The 21,661-nt window shown below is 37.4% G+C and overlaps 1 protein-coding gene across 1 annotated transcript; it reads right to left on the minus strand.

Annotated features, from left to right (window-relative positions):
- Positions 1-4,431: 4,431 nt before the first annotated feature.
- Positions 4,432-19,762, minus strand: sash3 (SAM and SH3 domain containing 3). The gene is made up of 9 exons (XM_042493722.1): positions 19,679-19,762; positions 15,272-15,365; positions 12,344-12,439; positions 10,767-10,901; positions 9,407-9,542; positions 8,325-8,482; positions 7,767-7,979; positions 6,482-6,626; positions 4,432-5,216 (listed from the first exon to the last, which is right to left on the minus strand). The coding sequence occupies exons 2-9, from the start codon at positions 15,332-15,334 to the stop codon at positions 4,963-4,965; spliced, it is 1,200 nt and encodes a 399-aa protein (XP_042349656.1). The 5' UTR covers positions 15,335-15,365; positions 19,679-19,762; the 3' UTR covers positions 4,432-4,962.
- Positions 19,763-21,661: the final 1,899 nt, after the last annotated feature.

The raw sequence follows: 21,661 nt of genomic DNA on the forward strand, positions 1-21,661 counted from the left end.
TGGTTTTCAGCCATTTTTAGGAGGGGTCAAAATTTGACTTTTTTCGCCATACTATACTATTGCCTTTGTTGGCCATTTTTTTTGGACGTGCTAAATTATAGGTTTTTGGTCTTTTTTGGCCTTTATTTCCACTTTGTATAATATGACGCATCTCTACAAGTTATTCTAAGTGGTTTTCAGCCATTTTTAGGAGGGGTCAAAATTTGACTTTTTTCGCCATACTATACTATTGCCTTTGTGGCCATTTTTTTGGACGTGCTAAATTTTATGAGGTTTTTGGTGTTTTTTTTGGCCTTTATTTCCACTTTGTATACTATGACGCGTCTCTACAAGTTATTCTAAGTGGTTTTCAGCCCATTTTTAGGAGGGGTCAAAATTTGACTTTTTTCGCCATACTATACTATTGCCTTTGTGGCCATTTTTTTGGACATGCTAAATTATGAGGTTTTTGGCCTTTTTTTTGCCTTTATTTCCACTTTGTATACTATGACGCGTCTCTACAAGTTATTCTAAGTGGTTTTCAGCCATTTTTAGGAGGGGTCAAAATTTGACTTTTTTCGCCATACTATACTATTGCCTTTGTGGCCATTTTTTTGGACGTGCTAAATTATGAGGTTTTTGGTCTTTTTTGGACTTTATTTCCACTTTGTATACTATGACGCGTCTCTACAAGTTATTCTAAGTGGTTTTCAGCCATTTTTAGGAGGGGTCAAAATTTGACTTTTTTCGCCATACTATACTATGCCTTTGTGGCCATTTTTTTGGACGTGCTAAATTATGAGGTTTTTTTCTGCTTTTTTTGGCCTTTATTTCCACTTTGTATAATATGACGCGTCTCTACGAGTTATTCTAAGTGGTTTTCAGCCATTTTTAGGAGGGGTCAAAATTTGACTTTTTTCGCCATACTATACTATTGCCTTTGTGGCCATTTTTTTGGACGTGCTAAATTATGAGGTTTTTGGTTTTTTTTTTTGGACTTTATTTCCACTTTGTTTACTATGACGCATCTCTACAAGTTATTCTAAGTGGTTTTCAGCCATTTTTAGGAGGGGTCAAAATTTGACTTTTTTCGCCATACTATACTATTGCCTTTGTGGCCATTTTTTTTTGGACGTGCTAAATTATGAGGTTTTTGGTGGGTTTTTTTGCCTTTATTTCCACTTTGTTTACTATGACGAGTCTCTACAAGTTATTCCAAGTGGTTTTCAGCCATTTTTAGGAGGGGTCAAAATTTGACTTTTTTCGCCATACTATACTATTGCCTTTGTGCCATTTTTTTTTGGACGTGCTAAATTATGAGTTTTTTGGTGGTTTTTTTGGCCTTTATTTCCACTTTGTATACTATGACGAGTCTCTACAAGTTATTCCAAGTGGTTTTCAGCCATTTTTAGGAGGGGTCAAAATTTGACTTTTTTCGCCATACTATACTATTGCCTTTGTGGCCATTTTTTTGGACGTGCTAAATTAATAGGTTTTTGGTCTTTTTTGGCCTTTATTTCCACTTTGTATAATATGACGCGTCTCTACGAGTTATTCTAAGTGGTTTTCAGCCATTTTTAGGAGGGGTCAAAATTTGACTTTTTTCGCCATACTATACTATTGCCTTTGTGGCCATTTTTTTGGACATGCTAAATTATGAGGTTTTTGGTGTTTTTTTGGCCTTTATTTCCACTTTGTTTACTATGACGCGTCTCTACAAGTTATTCCAATGGTGGTTTTCAGCCATTTTTAGGAGGGGTCAAAATTTGACTTTTTTCTCCATACTATACTATTGCCTCTGTGGCCATTTTTTGGACGTGCTAAATTATGAGGTTTTTAGTCTTTTTTGGCCTTTATTTCCACTTTGTATAATATGACGCGTGTCTACGAGTTATTCTAAGTGGTTTTCAGCCATTTTTAGGAGGGGTCAAAATTTGACTTTTTTCGCCATACTATACTATTGCCTTTGTGGCAATTTTTTTTGGACGTGCTAAATTATGAGGTACTGAATGCGTCATTAGACACTATTAAAATTTATTACAGCGCAAAATAACGCTGTTGCTTCCATTAAGGCAAGCGCTGACAGAAAAAGACTGAATGCACAAGTTAATACAGATGATCTATTTAGGCTGTTATATCACTCCGTTATTGCTAACGTGACAGCTGCTCTCGTTCTGCAACTCTGACATTTAAAACTTAATCCATTGGACTTAAACATTATAATCAAGAACCATATTTAGGTTTGACACTGTCCCGTAATGAAAGAGACATATAAATCACTTTAGTTGTTGGACAAAGCAAAGTAAAATTAATTTTACAGGTTGAATAATATCTGTGATAAATACCAACAATCATCAGCTGTAATGTAACCGGCAAATTAGAGCCAAGCATATCTTAAACATAAGAAGTGGTGACATGATTCGAAGCAATTATATCACATTTAATATGAAGTTAAATGCATCCTGTTTAAAAATCTATAGTGCCCTGTTCATGTATAATGTGATCTGTGGTTTTAAAGAAGGTTCTTTTAGAGCAGACCAGAAAACACCACAAAGACATTCAGTCGTTGGAGCCACAACCAGATGAATAAAATAAACGATATTCTGTCTCAGATTTTCTGCATCTCTGATAAACTGTAGCCTCTTGTGGGGAAAAAAACAACTTTGCAACGCATAGTGGCTTTGTTACGAGGCATTTATGTAACATTATGGTTCAACAAGTCATATGAAGTGTATTATTATCGTTTTTCATATGCCAACACATGATTATAGAGTGACGCTCATAAAATAGGATGTGATAGACGCTTTTCAGCTGACTTCAAGCTGAAACTCAGAGCATAACTGGCTCCTGACCAGATAAGGTTGACACATAAGTTGCCATGGTGATCCAGCCAGGTTAAAAGAGACACACCTGCATAGAACAGGAAACCCTGGCTTCAGACTCAACAAACCTTTCTAAGGCACTAATCTCGCTTTGTAGCATACCCCCCTGGTAAGCAAACACATGGAAAAGGCTGGAAAGCATGAACACACTGTGGCGACAATGATAATCTGGCAACTGAATGGAAGAAACATTAGGTTTTAAATACACAGGGGCTGATTACTATCTGCACACAGATGAGTGAAACAAGCCACAGGCAATCAAAAAAGGCGGGAGAATTTAGGAAGTAAAACTAGCACTAAACACAATGAGAACATGTCAAAATAAAACGGAAGTGGACAAATACGTGAACACAAATTTGACAGAATATCACAGACATGCTATATTATGACGTGTCTCCACAAGCTATGTCTTTTTAAGCAATTTTTTTGACATGTCAAAATTTGACATTTTTTTTGTCATACTATACTATGGCAGTTTAAGCCTTTTTTCCCACATGCTATACTAGGATGTGTCTCAACATGCTCTACTGTGTTGTTTTTAGCCCTTATTTGGACAAGTCAAATTTTTACATTTTTCGACATACCTTACTATATTGTTTTAGGCAGTTTTATGACATGATGTATTTTGATGCTTTTGGCCATTTTTTGAACATGCTCTTCTATTATTAAAAAAGAATCATTGCATAGTATGTCATTAGAATTTATGTAAAAAGTCAGAGTATAGCATATTGTCAAATATAATGAAAAAAGTCATAATTGAATAAAAAATTACAATTTGTTGTCAACAATAAAAAAAGATTGCTAGTAACGTATGTCATCAGAAATCAGGAAAAAAAAGCATGTAGTATCATCCAAAATATGAAAAAGTAATAGAATACTATTTTATCAAAAATTATGTTAAAAGAAATCTTAGTGTAATATGTAATCCAAAATCATGAATAAAAGTCATCATAAATAAGAAAACAGTCATGGCGTAGCATATCTTCAGAAATCATGCAAAAAGGTCACAGTATAGTATATCATCGAAAATCATGAAAAAAAATCATTGTTTTGTATGTCATAAAAAACTTTTAAAAAATCAGGAAATAGCATTCGTATATATATAAAAAAAAGTCATTGTATTGCATGTCGTGAGTCATAGTATAGTAGGTCATCAAAAATCATCAAAAGTCATTGTGTGGTATGTCAAAGTCAGACTATAGTGCATCGTCCAATAGTAATAGTACAGTGTATCATTTTTTACATTTATGCTTTATATTAGTGGGATGCAATTTAATGCACCTCAGGTTGGGAATCAAACCCCACAGAAAGTTATTGGTTGCATGGATGGAAAACATATTTTGTTCTGAGAGTGTACTTTTCATCTGTAACCTTCAGCTCTATGTTGGCTCACTGAACCGGCTCAGTCATCACGACTCTTTGAACCCCTAGTGTAATAGGATTTTTTCTCAAAATGCTTTAAAATGGTCATTTTAGTTCTGTTTCTCAAACTTTCTCATAGGGTTATATTCTCCAGAGGGTTGGAAGCTCGGGGCATCGAGGCCGTTTACTAAAAATTGTCAACAACAACTCAGAGATTTATGTTTTATTCAAATTATATGTACAGCAAAACTCCCTCATGATAACATGCAACATAATTCTGTGAAAAGTAACATAAGTAAAAGGCATCGAAAGTAACAATTAAATTCAAGTTACATGAAAAATATTTGAAATTATTTTACATTCATATTTGCTTGAGAGTGGACGTAAAAACATTTAAGACAGGGCCACAGAGAATAACGAGACAACTTTTAAATGCTTAATTGGTCATGAACAGACACTTTACATGAAATCCTCAGTATGACACCACACATGTTGCTCACGTGTTCTCTTGAGCTTTGTACTCGGCTGTGGCGGACAAAGAGACACTGTGCTGCTCACTCAATAGCGCAGGCAAGCTGTGGAAAACGGAGACCACCGTGTTGGTTCAGTTTGTGAACATTACACCGTGTTCCTATCACCAGTCCGCTCTCTTCTGATGAAGAGACATTTTTAATGGTCTTACACCTCCGTCCAAGGTCCCTGAGAAACCGGGAATAAAAGAAGTATTCTTCATCTTTACTCAAGATCCTTCGTCCACCATCAGCTCCTGTAGCTCCTCTTGCAGAGCGTCCAGCTGCTCTGTTTGGTTCTCCTCTTGCTGCTCGTGTTTCTCTGCCTCCTCCTGATTTGTCTGCTCCTTTAATGCTTCATCCTGGAGTTCCTCCTCCGTCTTTGGCTCCAGGTTCTCTGAGCTCTCGTAGCAGCCAGAGTCCCTCGGCTCCTTGGCGTCCTCCCCAGATCTGTCCTCTTCTTCTGGCTCCAACTCGTCTTCAGCTACACAGAGCAGAAAGTATCACTGTGTGGGGTCTTTTTTAATGTTTTTTTGGGGCGTTTTTGCCTTTGTGTGACAGGACAGAATTTTTGTGTGACAGTGGGAGAGAGACGGGATGACATGCAGCAAGAGGCCTCGAGCTGAAAGCAAACCTGCGGTTGCTGCAGCGAGGACACTGCCTTTGTACATGGGGCGCCCGCTCTTTCCACTGAGCTACTGGGTGTCCCAGAGTATCACATTTTCAGACTGAGCAGCTTAATATAATCTTTTTTTGTTTGTTTTACTGAATTGTGAACTCTGAGAGGTCCTCTGTTCTCGTTCAGCCTGAGACAGACTCTAAAGTCAGTTTGTATGAGCAGCAGACAATTATAACAACATCAATGCCATAAATATGCTCTAATTACTTTCTATTTTTTGATTTTCAAGTAATTTCTTGTATCGGGGACACTAGGATGGTAGTACGCTATTTATCTTTATACATAAAATCAAATAATTTTCCATCTTTGTGAGATTTTAAAAATAAGAAGTGTTTAAATCACCTTTTTCCATTGAAAAGGGGCTATCTTCACTCTGAACTCTGAAATTTGTTTTCCGGTTTCAAACTCAGTGGTATCAGGTTTGTTTTTGGTCACGTCATTGTTTTTTGTTGCTGTTTTTTTGACTTCACTTTAAAACCATAAGCAATAAAATAAAAAAGATGACTTTTAAAATCAATCAATGCTGTAATAGTTAAGCATTAAGGCTACAGCTGCAAACTTTTCTGTAAGAAAAGATAAATAGTCTGAAAAAATCATATCTCCCATCTTTCCATTTAAGGCGTTCAGTTCTGCTGAACGCTGAAGAAAGAATACTGTGATACTGCAGCTAATTGTAATGCTGTTGCTAATCCATAAAGTCTATTCATCATGTAGCTGCTGTCCAGGGCCGATGCTCAAATAATGTTTAATGTTTGGTCTGGAGCACAGACAAGCCGAGGTATCAGAGGACGATTTTCTTTCAAGCGACTGAGCCGAACTTCAAACTGCGACTGTGATGCTGTGCAACTGAGCCATAAAATGGAGCTAATTATGCAGCTGAGGCAGAAGAAATATGATGGTACCAGCGTAAAATATTCCCCAAAGACACATTTTTTAATCACACTGCCTGACGACTGAGATAAAACCTGAAGTTACTGGGACAGATCTGATTGAAAGTCTGGATTAGAGGAGTGTTTTTACTGCAGCATCATTATGGAAGATTATTGCGGTGTTAACGTGTGTGCACCTACAGTCTCTCAGCAGCTCGGAGGCGTTCAGGATCTTGGAGCGCTCGTCTGGGTCTGTGATGTTCAGCTCGTTGAGGTGAGACTCTTTCAGGCCTGCAAAGTCTTCGAGGCTCTGAAAACCGTGCATGGACAGCAAAGAGCTCAGATCCTGAAACAAAGAACATAAACACAAACATTTAGACGGATATCCAGGATTATGATGTGACCAGTGACCGAAATTAACTCCTTCACTCAGCGACCAAAATGACTGATGGATTAAAAAGTCCACTGCTGAGCAGATTTTTTACTTACCGAATAACGAATTGCATTTTTGTGTTACGCATATATATATTTTTTTTTAAGTACATTTCATTGATGTATTAAGGCATTAATATCTTAATAGTTAAGCACAAACTTACAGAAGAGGCTGGAGCAAAATCGGAAATTATCAGAATATATTGATCAACGATTAATCAATTCAAGCGTGAATACAGCTCAAAAATTCCAATCTTCGATTCCGATCTCAAAATTCCTTCATCATTTTAACCCTTTGAATCCTGAGAAAATCTGACTGATGCCTTTCAAAAACAGGGGAGGAACGAAATGGGCAACTTGACAAAAAGTTACCCCAAAATTAGCAACACATTAGTAAAAAGTATTCTAAAAAATTACCTGAAAATGTAAAAAAGAAAAAAAGAAAAATTTTCATCTTTGATAATTTTCTAATATTTCTCTCTCTCTCTCTTTTTTAAATTTTCAATCATTCATTTTCAGGTTATTTTCTTTTCACATTTTACCAATTTCTTGCAATTTGCACTTTGCCTTTTCCCATGTTTTTGGAGAGAATTTAACCTTTTAGCTCAGACTTCAAAGATTTAAATGCTTGTGAAATGCGTCTGAATGCAACATGAGGAAAAACTGATGTACGTCCAGGTTTCAAAGAGTTAATCAATTCAAACCTCCTCATCCGACTCCTTGCTTTCTACAACAATCACCCTCTTTTTTGCACGTTACATGAAGTCTGGCCTCCTGACCTGCAGGAAGTGACAGTGAAATGGAATAAATGATGTTCGGTGCGATGAACGGCGCAGAGGAACGAGGAGCACTCGAGAATCATTTTCATGCCGTTATTTAGACGCGTGTAACAAAAAAAAAAAACATGGGAGAAATTCTCTGCATGTTTTTTTTACTACTTTGGAATAAACATTCACCCGCGTGGGCTTTCAAGATTTGCAAAATTGAAAATCCACCCATAATTAGCGCTTAAGTGTTAATTTCGGAGCATTGCATTATTATCAGTGTTACTTACATTTAGGCCAATGCTGTCTAAGACCTCCTCCAGGGTTTTGGGTTTGGATTTGGATCGGCTGTTCTTGCTGTTGCAGCGCCTCCTCCTGGCCGGGGGGCTCTCGTCAGGCAGCAGGTTGACGTAGATGAACTTAAAGGAGCCCACTTTGTTGTTGAGCTTTCCTGTCCAGGTCCCCACGGGAGGCTTTTCGATGATGTGGATGATGTCTCCTTTCTGTAAGAGAGATGACGCATGAACGCCAGGTTTTTTCGTGATGATGTCGTCAAGGTGGAGATAAAAGATGAACAAAAGAAAGACCTTGAGAACAAGAATCATTTGGTTACTAACACATATATAACTCTTTTTACATTTACAATAGAGACAAAAGCACAACTGAAATTATCTCAGTTTGTGAAACAGGCAGACAGCAACAGGTTGTGCGATTCAAACTCTGCCTCGAAGAATAATAATCAAAAATTTCCCGTCTTATTTCATTCAAATAACAAGCTCCTTGGAGGACGAGCTGACAAGACAGCAGAAGAGGCCGAGGGCGAAATCAGAGACAGCGAGAAGACTCACTTGGAGTTTGAGCGACTCCACGTCATAGGGGCTCGGAGTGAAGTCAGTGTGGACCAGAGCGCGACCACAGAAAGGGCCGTTGTAAGAGACGCCGTTTTCTTCCAGTCTCATGCTGTCCCTCTGGCAGTATCCGCTGTCCAGACTCTGTCTGTCGCTACCTGAGCGGTACAGAGAAGAAGCAGGCTCAGTTTCATCCTCTGCCTTCAGATCTGAATGGTTTTGGATAATTATCGTGGCTCTGTGTCCACAGGTTTTCACACGCTGCAAATATCTGCTTATAAATGGACAGAGGAGTGTCAGTGTTTGAGAAACACAATAACTATGTTGATGGAGCATTCTCAGCTTTACTTATGTCCAAAATTTATCATTTTAAAATGCTGCAACGGATCAATATCAACAGATATTGTTGATACTATTATTTCTTTTTTTTAACTTATATTAAGGGGAATATCAAAGTCTACATTTTGGAATAGGGATGTTACTAACGACCTATTTTTTGAAACAATAAAAGAGAAGTTGATTAGTTGACTAGTCTAAAAGTAAAAAAAAAAACAAAAACACAACAGTTAAATGCACAATTTAATCAATAAGGTTAAACACTAACCAAAATGTACTGCACATATAATGAGAGCTATTTAAAATCTTTAATCACATTTCTTTATCAACAAATGATATTTTAAATGAAACTGAAATGTGGAGCACTTTGCATTTTGAACACTGTATAATATCTTACAAAACATGATGACAACAGCTGTGGACGTAATGACCACACAGACATGCATGCAAGTTTTAAAAATGTGGCACAGACTCAGACGACTTGACTGTGAGGGGGAGGAAACTCCGCAGTGCTGGAGCTGAAATAGTAAAAGTACGGCCCCTTTATGTTTTGAGCCCTGACTGAGAGATATTTCAGAAGATCTTGGCTCCGAGTATTGGGTTATACTGAATTTTAACAGTATAAGCGGATGTCATGGAGGACCCTGAGTGTGATCAGGAAGACCTTGCAGTGAAGTCTTAAGTGTACAGGAAGCAGATCTAAGTGGGCCAGAAAAAGGCTGATACGTTCTCTTTGTTTCTCTTACTGCCTGAGAGCTGGCGGGTGATGGGGCTGGGCATGGTGTCCTCTGACCCCGTGGAGCACACAGACGTCCGCTGTCCTGCGCTCAGATCTGGAAGAAAATCAGAAGAGACCGGAGACAGCTCCTCACCACTCTCACCCTGGAGACACAGAGGACAACAGCGCAGGTCAGAGGTCAGTTCACCTTCAGTTCACTCAGTTAACAATTAATAAGTCACAAAAATGATGAAGCTTTTCTTAAAAATCTGGCAAAATGTTGTACATGAATATCACACAAGTCAAAAATAGAACTGTTAGTAAGGACAAAAAGTGTGCAAAATTTGTGAGTTAAAAAATAAAACTAGCTATTGTTAGAAACGAGAAGATAGAGTTACATTTTTAATTTAATTTCTAAACGTACTGGTGGTTAAATGAAAATGTTTCACTTTTAAAAAATGTTATTTATCAATGTATTTAGACATATTCAGTTTTATTCTTTTACAACATTTTGTCTCGGTTTCATTTCATGGCTCCATCTCTATTGAAAAGCTTAAAATTCTCCAGAACCAGAGCTTTAAGGACGCATCACGCCACATCCTTAACAAAATAAGGCTTCATACATCAACTCAGTTTGACGTTTTGTCTATTACAACTTACAACCACCTTGTAGTGTTAAATCGTTTGCAGTTTTGTAAGTTTACAGCTCTGAACTGAATCTGGCATACACCAGATTTTGGTAAAGGTCAGACAATATTTAGGTTCTTTACTGAAGTAAATGTCGCAATGCTGCTGTGAAAAAATACCCCATTATATGACATCAAAAGTACAGAAGTTTTTTTCAGGAAATAAACTTTAAGTATTTAAAATATCTGAAATAAAAATCCCCTAAACAGTATAAATGGTTAGGGATTATGAAAATGAATATTCTAATTTTGTTATGTGAAAAATATAGCTGCCATTTAAATGTATAGAAGTATAAAGTACAATAATTCCCTCCTAATTATGGACAATTTTAGTTTGGAATGACAATACTTAAGTCAATCTACAGGCACTTGTATTTACTTTGTACAGTACTTCAATAAATGTACTCCACCACTTACGATCAAAGACTGCTTTTGTTTTGAAAAACACTGTACATACATTTGTCCACTAGATGGAGACAATTTCAATGTTATTGTAGCAACATCAGCTCTGTGTAAAGACATCTAAGTGTGTTTAAGTAAAAGAAATCCTTCATAATTCAATCAGGTATTATGAATAGTTTATTCATTTATAGTATTATTATTATTATAATATTCAAAATATATTTTGATGTTTTGATGTATACTAATTGTTACTGTTTAAATACTGTGATCATGTTATGGTAACTGTAAATAGGATTTTACCCCTTCTTCAGCCAGAGCCTTCTGCACCATCTTGGATGTTTTTCGAGTCATGGTGCGTGAGATGACATTGCGCCATTTCTTTCCGAGTTTGCTGCCACTTTTTACTGCCTCCTCTGTTGTCACTCCCTCTGCCACCTGAGAAAAGAGTAAAAAAAATCAGCAACTATCTGTTGACCGGGACAGAGAAGAGATGAGTGGATATTACGGCCTTATTTAAAGTAGGGGGAAGTACAGTTTGAGAGAATTACAAAAATGGCCAAACTAATTTAGCTCTCACAATGGTTCGCAGTGGCATCGCTGTCAAGTATTCACTTCCCAATAACTAGAAAAACCGACAGATTTTGTGGTAATGAGGTTTGCATTTACACACATGGCTGATACCCACAGTCACAAGCGCGCGCACACACACACACACACACCTGCACTCTATTGTGGCCAGGTGCTTGAAAACAGTGTTGAGAGCGTTACCAAACACAACTGCGTCTGCAGCCGAACACTGCAGGCTCAGTAATGAAAGCTAATGAAAGTATTTTTATGGAGGCCCTTAGTTACAGCAAATGTACTGTGCGACACTCTGCGCTGTTTGAGGGCAAAGAGGTTGTGTCCTCTCTAATGTGCAGAGGAAAATACAGCAGAAGTGCTTTTAGATCAGAGACATTAATTCAGAAGGACAGTTTGTGATGGCTGCATCAGACTGGTTAACCATTAAACATCATTCTGTGGCTTCTAAAAACTGGAAGCTACTGGTTTATTCTATTAGTGTGTTCTATACGTGTTAAGTGTTATCAGAGCTGTGACATTTTGATACAATACTGCGGAGTCTGCACTCAAGTTCTTGTCAAACTTAACATTTTCGAGATATTAATGCACCTGTGGGCTGCGATCGTCATTTCTTACACGAAACTAAAATGTCTTTAGACCCTTTCTTAATTGCATTAAAGAGTTATTGTTGAGCTGCATTACTGCCACAGGTAGAGAAAAGGCTGTAACAGTTGAATATATATATATAAATGCACAACACTGACTAACAATAACCTAAATTCTCTGGGGGGGGGGGACCTGCTGATTAAATGCTTGCCGCTTCTGTATATGTCTGTCTGACACAGAGGCTCTCTGCTTGAGAGACTAGCGGACATCCTGTCTGCATGCGCTGTCATCTGGGCTCTTTGCAATGCTTCTTACTTCCTCTCTTCTTCTACACTTCTATGCTTACTTGTCCTCCAACTTCCACTCGGGGTGCTGATAATGTTACTGGGAAGTTGTTGAAGTTCTGTGAATTTTTTAAGTATTAACATTTGCCCACACGTGCAGCAACCGTGAGTTGAATCAGGAAGCACAAACTGTGCACTTCTCTAACAGCTGTAACTGATCATTTCTACTTGTCCTTTGTGCTCTTTTCTGAATGCAGCATCATTGAGGCTCTGGTTGAAATGGTGACAGCAGGACGAATGAGGAACAAAATGATAAAATATCTCTCACGTAGGAACCAAAACACAAAGGGCTTATTCACTTCTACTTTTAAAAACTGTAGATTTTTTTGTCTAATGCTTTTATGTGTATGCTTGAGACAGACTCACATTCTCCTCCAGGGTGAACTCCTTCTCTGACACAACAGGAGAAGTCGGCTTGTGCTTCATGAAATCCTTGAAGCTGCTGGATCTCTGCAGAGTGAGCTGCAATCAAACAAAAACAGACACGTCAGTCCGTTGTTTGGTGGTTTTCACTGTAATGCAACACTGATAACAGTCAACTCACGGTTGTGCACACACACGACATGTTCTTATCTCTTCAAATGTGTGAAGAGAAAGAATCTGCAGAGGGATTTCTCAGAGGAAAAACTGCTCATGTCTGCCCTCACGGTTAAAAAATGTTGAGTTGTGAATCTGGGTCACTAAATGTCTGTATGATGCAGATGACACTGTGGCTTAAAAGATATAAATGTTTAGCAGGAAACACAAAGGAAATGATGTGTGGTGATTCATTAAAGTCCCTGTGATAAATAGTTTGTATTCACTGACTTAAAAACACCCTACTCAAGACACATAAAACATACAAAAACAATAATGTTCATAACGTTCAATGTTCATAAAACCTTTTTTTTCCCTCACTACACTACACTTGCCTGGTGTTTTTAAGATGTATAAGAATCAAACTGTGTTCAAACAGAATTTAGGCTAGCTGGCATACATGAGGGGAGAGATTGTAAACGAAATGTTGTCCCACATTGACACATATTTGGGGATGCATTAAGTCAACAGCTACAGAAAATAAATTTACCGTTCTGTTACATTACGTGGTAAGTGATAAGGTTATCCATGAAAGATTACTGTGAAAATTTCAGTACACACAACAAAATTACATGACGTTACCAGAATTCCCAATACTTTTGACCAATTCCATGAGTTTTCCAGTGCTGGAAAACATGATTGTGAAATTCAATGACTTTTCCAGGGTTTTTCCAGGGTGCCCCTGTGAACATGTGTCTCTATGGGAATACATTTACTGTAAAATACTCTTTTTTTTTAAATTCAAAGTCTGGTTATGATTTTTTCATGATTTTTTTTATGAATTATCTGCAGCTCACACTTCAATGACACCTATGATGACGTCTCCATTGCTTGTTTTCTCAAACCAATTCAATCTACAAATTTAGAAAACTCCCTCATCATAACTAAAGACGTGGAACTGGGGTTAGTGTTGTTTCATCGATAAATACTGATTCTTCTCTTTCTCGCTCTCTCATATTTTTAAAGAAAACTTTCTGTTGTCATGTTACCACCTTGTTATATTTTTTTTAATATACAAAAATATTATGCACTCAATGTAAATTTTTTTGCATGTTATTTAAAAATGGTACCGAATATTGATATTTTCATGGTACTGTATCAAAGATAGATATTCCAGTACCATGACAATATTAACTTGAGGATTTGGAACATTTATGCATGAAAAATTACTTAAAGGTCCATTGTGTAAAATTTCGTGCCATCTAGCGGTGAAGTTGCTGAACTGAAACTTCTTCTATGTGCCAAGCATGTAAGAAAACTGCGACGAACAATGCAGAAACGTGAATGGCCCGATTTAGAGCCAGTGTTTGGTTTGTCTGTTCTGGGCTACTGAAAAAACAACAAAATGGACACTTTGGACGATGACCATTACTCTGTATGTAGGTATAAACAGCTCATTCTAAGGTTAAAAAAATAAAATAACTTGTGTTTTCAGGTAATTAGAAACTAATGAATACATAATTATGAATATTGTAAACCATTTCTGCCAATAGATGTCCCTAGATAATACACACTGGGCCTTTAAATGGTTAATCTGTTATGAAATTAGCTGTCTGACAATCCTTTCAGCTCAAGTCTGCATGTCACTTGCATGTGATTAAGATTAAGACTTATTTTGAGCCAAAAAAGCCAACGTTTTTACTCTTTTGCATTTTTTTCAGAACTTTTTGTTCCTCTAGCTCTAGTGGAAAGTCTTCGTCTCATTTTCCATGTAACCGCATGTTGCCGAGCTTGATGTTATCGCAGCTCATCCTTCTCGATTCTTTGTCAAAACCACAGGAAACGGGGCAAAGCTTGAGCAACTGCCAGCAGCCAATTGCTGCAGACACCCAGTCAGCGCTGGTGGCTGGTGGTCTCTGTCTGCATCTAACCTGCAGAAGTCAACCACTAGTGCACTCAAGGGAAAAAATGACCTTATGATGAGGCCACAATGAGTTTTGCTGGTAGATGTCTGTTTTTCCTGTCAAGCTTCTCCTCACTAAAAAGCCACAAAGCTTTCATATACAGCAAGCTTCTAGCTTCTTTTACTGCTGCTAATCGCAGAGCAGTGGATTATGTCGTGGAACAATGATGTTCATCAGCTTCAATCATCGCTGCTGACAACTGTGTGTTTGGGGACAACTGCCGAGAACAGAGACAATGAGGTGTGTAATAAAAAGGCGTGAATTAGACCACAGGAGGGAGATGTTGATGGAAAATAAGGGCACTGGTGTCGAGCGTGGGAGGCTCGTTCTCATGTTGGTTGCTGGAGACGAAGGTACCAGAAGCCGCAAGCCAGCTATGACTCAAACTACATCTGCAGCAATGATTCACCCTGACAGAATAGAGGAACTTAACTTTTCTAAAAGAGTAAGTTGAGGCCAGAGAGACACTTAAAAAATATTTGTTTTTTCACAAAAAAGATTTAAAGACCTTAATCTTTAAGGTGTGTGCGTGTGTGTGCGTGTGTGTGCGTGTGTGTGTGTGTGTGTGTGTGTGTGTGTTTGTGGGTCAATTCAGCTTCACCACAAAGGTTTGCACAAATGTGAGCAGACATCCTGTGCTGAGATGATGTGCACACAAAGACAGCTGTGTGCGATGTTGAAATGCAAACAGCAAGTGCTTTTAAAGTGTGTGATAAAGACCCTGTCACAGTCATAATCCACAGCATTTACATTAATAAAGATCAACTTGAGCACATTAAATTTAAAACTTCAAAACAAATAGCCCAAAACTTACCTTCTTCTTCTGCCCCTGAACCTGCTCCTTCTCAGAGGCATTGGAAGGCCTTCGCCTCAACATCTTCTTCTTCAGTTGTCCTTCAGAGATCTCCCTAGACAAAAAGCAGTGAGAGCGATACACCGGTCTTATTCAGAGAGTTTCTGTCACTGTGCTATCACCGCCAAAGATGTCAGATTAAAAAAAAAAAAAGGTAGAGCTGCACTCGGCTGCAGCCAGAGTGCAAGAGGAAGTCACGTGGGCCACACAGAAACTGAAGAGGCAAACCCTGTTTTTTTGTCCTCTGGTCTACACACAGCGTAGTGGGTTTGTTGCATGTACTTCTTAGCCTTGCGTGCTACAAACTCTCTGTGGCAAACTGAACTCACTGACACGTAACAGTTCATGAGAATGTCATTACAACTCAGTTCTGACTGTCACTACAGATAAACAGATAAAACTAAAAATGAAAGCGTTCCAATCTTGCTTAATGGGATGATTTTTTTGATGTTGTGATCAAATAATCAAACTCTGGTTGCTCAAATTTATACTTGTATGTTTAAAAGCTCTCTAAAGAATCCTCAGTAAGGAGCAGTTTTTTTAAAAACATGTCATCTCTCCCTGCAGTGTCACTGTATTACAACATCTCTACTCCCACAGACATCAGTTTTCAACATCAGCAAAATGTTGAGGCAAAAGTAAAGTGGGGAAAGATCTGTATCATGCAACACAGGAGCTTCAGTTATCAACAAGCTCTGTGACAATGTTTTTTTCCTCTAATTTTTCATCTTGTTGTAACTTGATTTGAAATGTATGAGCACATATTTGTTACTGCACCGAAAGTGTGGAAGTGAAAGAAATCTTAAGATGACATATTTAGAAACTGCGTTAACGGCTTTGCAGCTGCAGCAGAGGAACCCGCTGCAGCTACTGGAGGTCACAACAACAACAACACAAACTGGTGATCAGGCAGTCCAGCTCATCCAACAGATAAAAACTTAAACTGTTTTTTTGAGAGAAATGAGTTTCAAAAGTCAGACACATGCTGATTCTGTGAAAAACACCCAAAACAGACATTTAAGACCAAAACAACTGGAGCGAGTCACAGAAAAGTGCGTGCATTTGGATGAACACTCAGCCTGCAGGACGGGGTAGTAGAAGCAGAGAGGGAAGTAAAATGGAAGTCAAGTTTAGCTTGTTATTTTGGTGGGTAGCAAACCACATGATAAGAGCATGCCCTATTTTAGTTTCCTGTCACTCAGCTGAAGGTTGGCAACAAACTGATCTGTCTGCAGATCTTAAAGGGACGAAAACAATAAGCAGCTGATTTTGATTAATCTGAGGTTACCTGAAACCTCAGAGACAGCGGTGCAACAAGTATTCAGATCCTTTACTTGAGTGTAAAACAGCAATACTGCACTGCAGAAACATTAAATTCTCAATTTCAAGTAAAAGTAATGCATTCAAAATCTTACTGAAGTTAAAGTATTTCAGTATTACCTGGAAAATAAAGCATCAACAGATATAAGTACTACTCAGTAGGGGTGGTTGATATGGCAAAAATATATCACGATTTTTTATATAACCTAGACGCAGTCACACAGCGGAAAGAAACTGCTTTCATTCACACATCCCTCTGCAACTCTGCTTGGGATGAACATCCTGTGACCAACAGCTATAACAGTTATAACTTTAAAAAAATGATCAAATGATGTGCATGGAATGAATGCAACACTGATTCGAGGTATCCTGAGATGCTGAAGAATAGAGTGTATTTTGTCCCGTTTTCTAAACCTCACATAAACAGAGAAAAGTACAACAATTTCATTGCACGTAAGGGCAAAAACATGAGCGATCTTTCAAAACAGCAAAGCGTAGACACTTTTGATGGCTTCAGTGTAAAATAAGGAGCTTCTGTTCCTAAAGTTCTGTATAGCATCTTTGGATATGTCTGTGACACTAACGACTGCCATGTTAGTTTAAGCAGGTAGGGGGCCGGGGCTTAGTCATAGGTCAATAATAAGCACAAGTACCAGAAAATGTACCTGAAATTACATTAAAGCACAGAATTTAGAGGTACCCTGTGGGATTTGTGACTATAAGAGGTGCATGGATCAATGTTTGATAACAAAGGTAATGAAGAGCCTTGGAGCAAACATGGATATAAACACTGCATGATTTTAAATACTTTTTTATATCTGCTTAAGAAATGTTTCATGAATAATTAAAGGCATTCATCACTGTTTTGTTTTTGTTTGAGACATCAATGTGAGTAACCCTGGATGTAAACAACTTTTGTTTATTTACAAGAAACACCACAGGGCACCTTTAAGAAATGTACTTAAGCTACTTTGCACCACTTATCATTAGTGAGGACTGCGTGTAAAAATGTTGAAATTTAACAGTAACAACATGAAAAAAAACAAAGCAGACATTTGCTCACAGAGAACAATGATCTCATACTTGTTGTTCCCCTTTTTCAGGCCTCTTTACCAGAAACACCAAACGGATATTGATAAATGTGTCTTTCTTGAGAGGTGTCCAACTTTCTAAGTCACAAGTGTCTTCATGTGCTTCAAGTGATGTTTAACAAGAGTATTCAGGCACATACGGGGTGTGGTGTGATCGCGGCGTATTCACACCTTCAAGATGAGCTGACAGAAAAGTTGCAATGCAATCGGCCATCTGCCAGCATGAGCTCTTTGCATGTGGAATAAGTTAAACTACAAGATCCACCCACAGTTGATTAAATATGATTTGTTTTTAATGTAGTCTTCATGGAAAAGTAGAATTATAATCAATAAAACACATCAAGTCAATAAACCCATTGGCTTTGGCGACTTCAAAAGTTGCACAGCCTCAGGAACATTTTTTCCCCCCAGGCCATCAAAAGGATAAATTTAAACCTTTCATAAATATAGCATAACGTCCCATCATTCTCTATATCCATTCTGTACAATAACATGCTCTCTTTTTCTGTGCAGTGACAAATGGTAACTTCTACTCTATTTTATAGTATTTACTTCATCAGTTGCATGTATACCTCATATATTATTGGTTTGTACCACTGTTAATGTTGTTAACACACTGTTACACAAGTAGCAGTTTCAAATTTTTATGTACTTGTGCGACGACAATAAAGTCTTTCTATTATATTCTATTCTTTTCTATAATAGATTGCGCAAGTTTAACCGTTTTACAAAAAAAGTAAAATAATACAATAAGACACTGAAAGTTGTATGCACATCCCCTAAGCAAAAAAAAAAAATAAATTAAAAAACATAACTCCTTACCCAGCGCTTAAAAATGTGACATGCCTCCCCGATTTTGCAATAACCTCCTCCATTTTCATAACTAATGAACAGTCCCTACTTGAATCTAACTTGCAACAGGGTTTTTAATTCATTCATATTTGGGTTATTTGCTCATGTCAGTGTATGATCTTCAAAACAACAATAAAACCCATTATACGCTTTTACTACTTGGCCCTTTCTTACCATTAATAAAAGCTGCAGTAAAGACAGGAACAAATGACCAACATTTTTATATCTGCCTCTTTTTCACAAATCATAATAAGTTTAGCAATAACAGAAACAATCACTTACAATCATTACAGTAACATTTGTCACTCAAAAAGTTCATAATGTCTTATTATTTATCTTTGTAGCTCCTTTTAAATTCACTAATATTTGAGCCAAATCTTTAAATTTTAACACACTTGAGCTAATAAACAGACTGTATATTCTCTGACATTAACCTTGCTAATAAGTCTTATTGCTTTTATCTGTAACATATCCAAATCTTTCGTATTAGTCATATAAGTGTTGCCCAACACGTCGGTGCAATAACTGAAATGTAGAAGAATAAGCGAACAGTACAAAATATGAAAAGAAGCAGAATCCAAATTGTGCTTTGAAATTTGCTTTCTCGAGTATAGTAAATTATTTTTAAGTTAATGATCTGAGTACTTGTTCCACCAAGTCTCGACAAAATGCTGACTACAGATAAAATTTGTGTTATCACAGCTATAAAAACTTAGCAGTCTCACATGGTTACCACCCAACTGGCAACCAGAACAACTGTCGCTCTTAGCTAAACTTCTGTCGCTAACGTTAGCTCTTCGCTTAACTTCTGTCGCTAACGTTAGCTCTTAGCTTAACTTCTGTCGCTAACGTTAGCTCTCAGCCAAACTTCTGTCGCTAACGTTAGCTCTTAGCTTAACTTCTGTCGCTAACGTTAGCTCTCAGCTTAACTTCATTAGCTAACGTTAGCTCTTAGCTTAACTTCTGTCGCTAACGTTAGCTCTTAGCTTAACTTCATTAGCTAAGCTCTCAGCTTAACTTCATTAGCTAACGTTAGCTCTTAGCTTAACTTCTGTCGCTAACGTTAGCTCTCAGCTAAAGTTCGCTAACGTTCGCTTCTACTCACCGCTCTTCGTGAGGCCTCAGGTGTCGGACGAACTTGAAAGTTATTGAATCTCCATCTTGGATATTTTAGCCAAATGTTTTTCTCGTTACCGTCCGTGTTTTAGTAGACATGACGGCTTTAAAGTGTAGCCACGCGCTGTGACGCTCGGTATCATTGTGCTCGTTAGCCGGGGTCACCAGACCAGACGCGCCTTCCTGTGCTGCTCTCTGATTGGCTGCTGTCGGACTGATTCAATGTACCGACAGCTCGGTCAGGAAAATAAAGACCTAAAGAAAATAAAGCCGCTAATCATTTTTTATAACGTACTTTTTAAGCTTTGTGCATTTTGTTGTTGTGGTCTGTCAATATGGAGCTAATTTTAAATACTCTATAATACCGTAAAACTTCAATTAATAGCCCAGGACATTATTTGCTTGAATCTCTGAACTCAACAGGCCTGTTTTTGGGACAGGCGTCTGTATGGGACGGGGATTTTTAAAGATGGGAAATACAATCAAATTATTAATTAACCCAACCCTGTTAAAACCTGGGCAAACTGCCTTTTTTTTAAACATGGGAAGAAGATCATGAGCAACAAAATAAGGAATCATCCATAAGTTCGCAAAAAATCTGTAGAGTTACCTGAAAATTTGGCCAAAACAAACAAACAAAAAAAAAGTTAAAAGAAAAGAATGCAAAGCAAAAAATGCAAAGCAAGAACTGACCTGAAAATATGCTTAAAAATTATAATAATTCTGTAAAATAATTTAAAATCTATTACTTTGATAATTATGAATGCAGTTCACTGGACATTTTTCCTAAGCTTTTAAAAAAAATAGTCCTCTATATCTACTTATTGCTCTTTTTTTTCCGTCTCTCTTGTAATTCTGTTATCTTTGGTACTCATGGTGTCAGTAAAATTAACTGAATGAATTGTGAGAATCTTACCAAGCTAACATGATATATAGTATGTATAGACTGACAAAGGTTTAAGCATATATACATGTTTGTTGCGTGATCTAAGCAGTTAACTACAGCGTGTAGCCAACAACCCTGTTTTATACTTCCAAATAACTTGCATGGTAACCAGCCTCTAACTGAGACAGGTGTTTATTTGTCAAAATGTGTCACCACACCAGGCTTGTAAAGGGACTTTCCGTATAACTGGGACTAGGCTTTTATTTTAATTTTGAATGCATTTAGGGCAAATTAATCCATAAAATATGCATCATATTTAATCCTATTGAACATAAAAATGAAAATCTGCAATTTAACTAGTAACTAACAGATAAATTACAGTCGATTCAAAAGTACAATTTCCTTTGAAATGTAGTGTTGTAAATGTCTAATGCAGTGTACCAGAGGTAGTGTCTAAAGTTACATTTAAGCGCAGTTATTTTATTTAAAGGTACCCTGCAGAGTTTTCTACCATTAGCAGTGATACAGTGCAATATTTTCAGCAATGGCTCCCCATTTTGTTTTAATCAAATTGTACTGTCAGTGAAAATTATAAACAAGCCTAAAGATGAAAACAGGTACCTTATATTCAAAGTAAACTGGATAAATTTAATTCCCAATAAGGATCATGTAAGCAACCAGGATTTAAAATATTAGGCTACGAAACTTGTCTTTGCAAATGTTTTATCTTGACGGCAATATAGCTCTATGTTAGGTCTCGAGGATGCAGTGTTACAATGTGAGAAACACTTAATGTAAAATAACTTTGAGAAACAGGTTGACAATATTTTAAATGTCTAAAGTGTGAGAACTAATAGTTTATGGAGATTTTAAAGATGCTGGGTTTTTCAAGATAATGGTGGCATGTTTGTATTTTGGTTAACAACACAACTGAAGACCGCAAGTTATCAGAACCTCAGTGTTTCATGTCAAATTGAAATTGCATTAGACGTCCTGACATTGAATTTTGCTCACCTGATATCACAACCTATATTCTACCATATGTTAATGTCTCACAATGTTGGTGACCTGGGCAATGATATTCAA

Source organism: Plectropomus leopardus, chromosome 9 (genome assembly GCF_008729295.1).
Source record: "Plectropomus leopardus isolate mb chromosome 9, YSFRI_Pleo_2.0, whole genome shotgun sequence".
Taxonomy (NCBI): Eukaryota; Metazoa; Chordata; class Actinopteri; order Perciformes; family Serranidae; genus Plectropomus; species Plectropomus leopardus.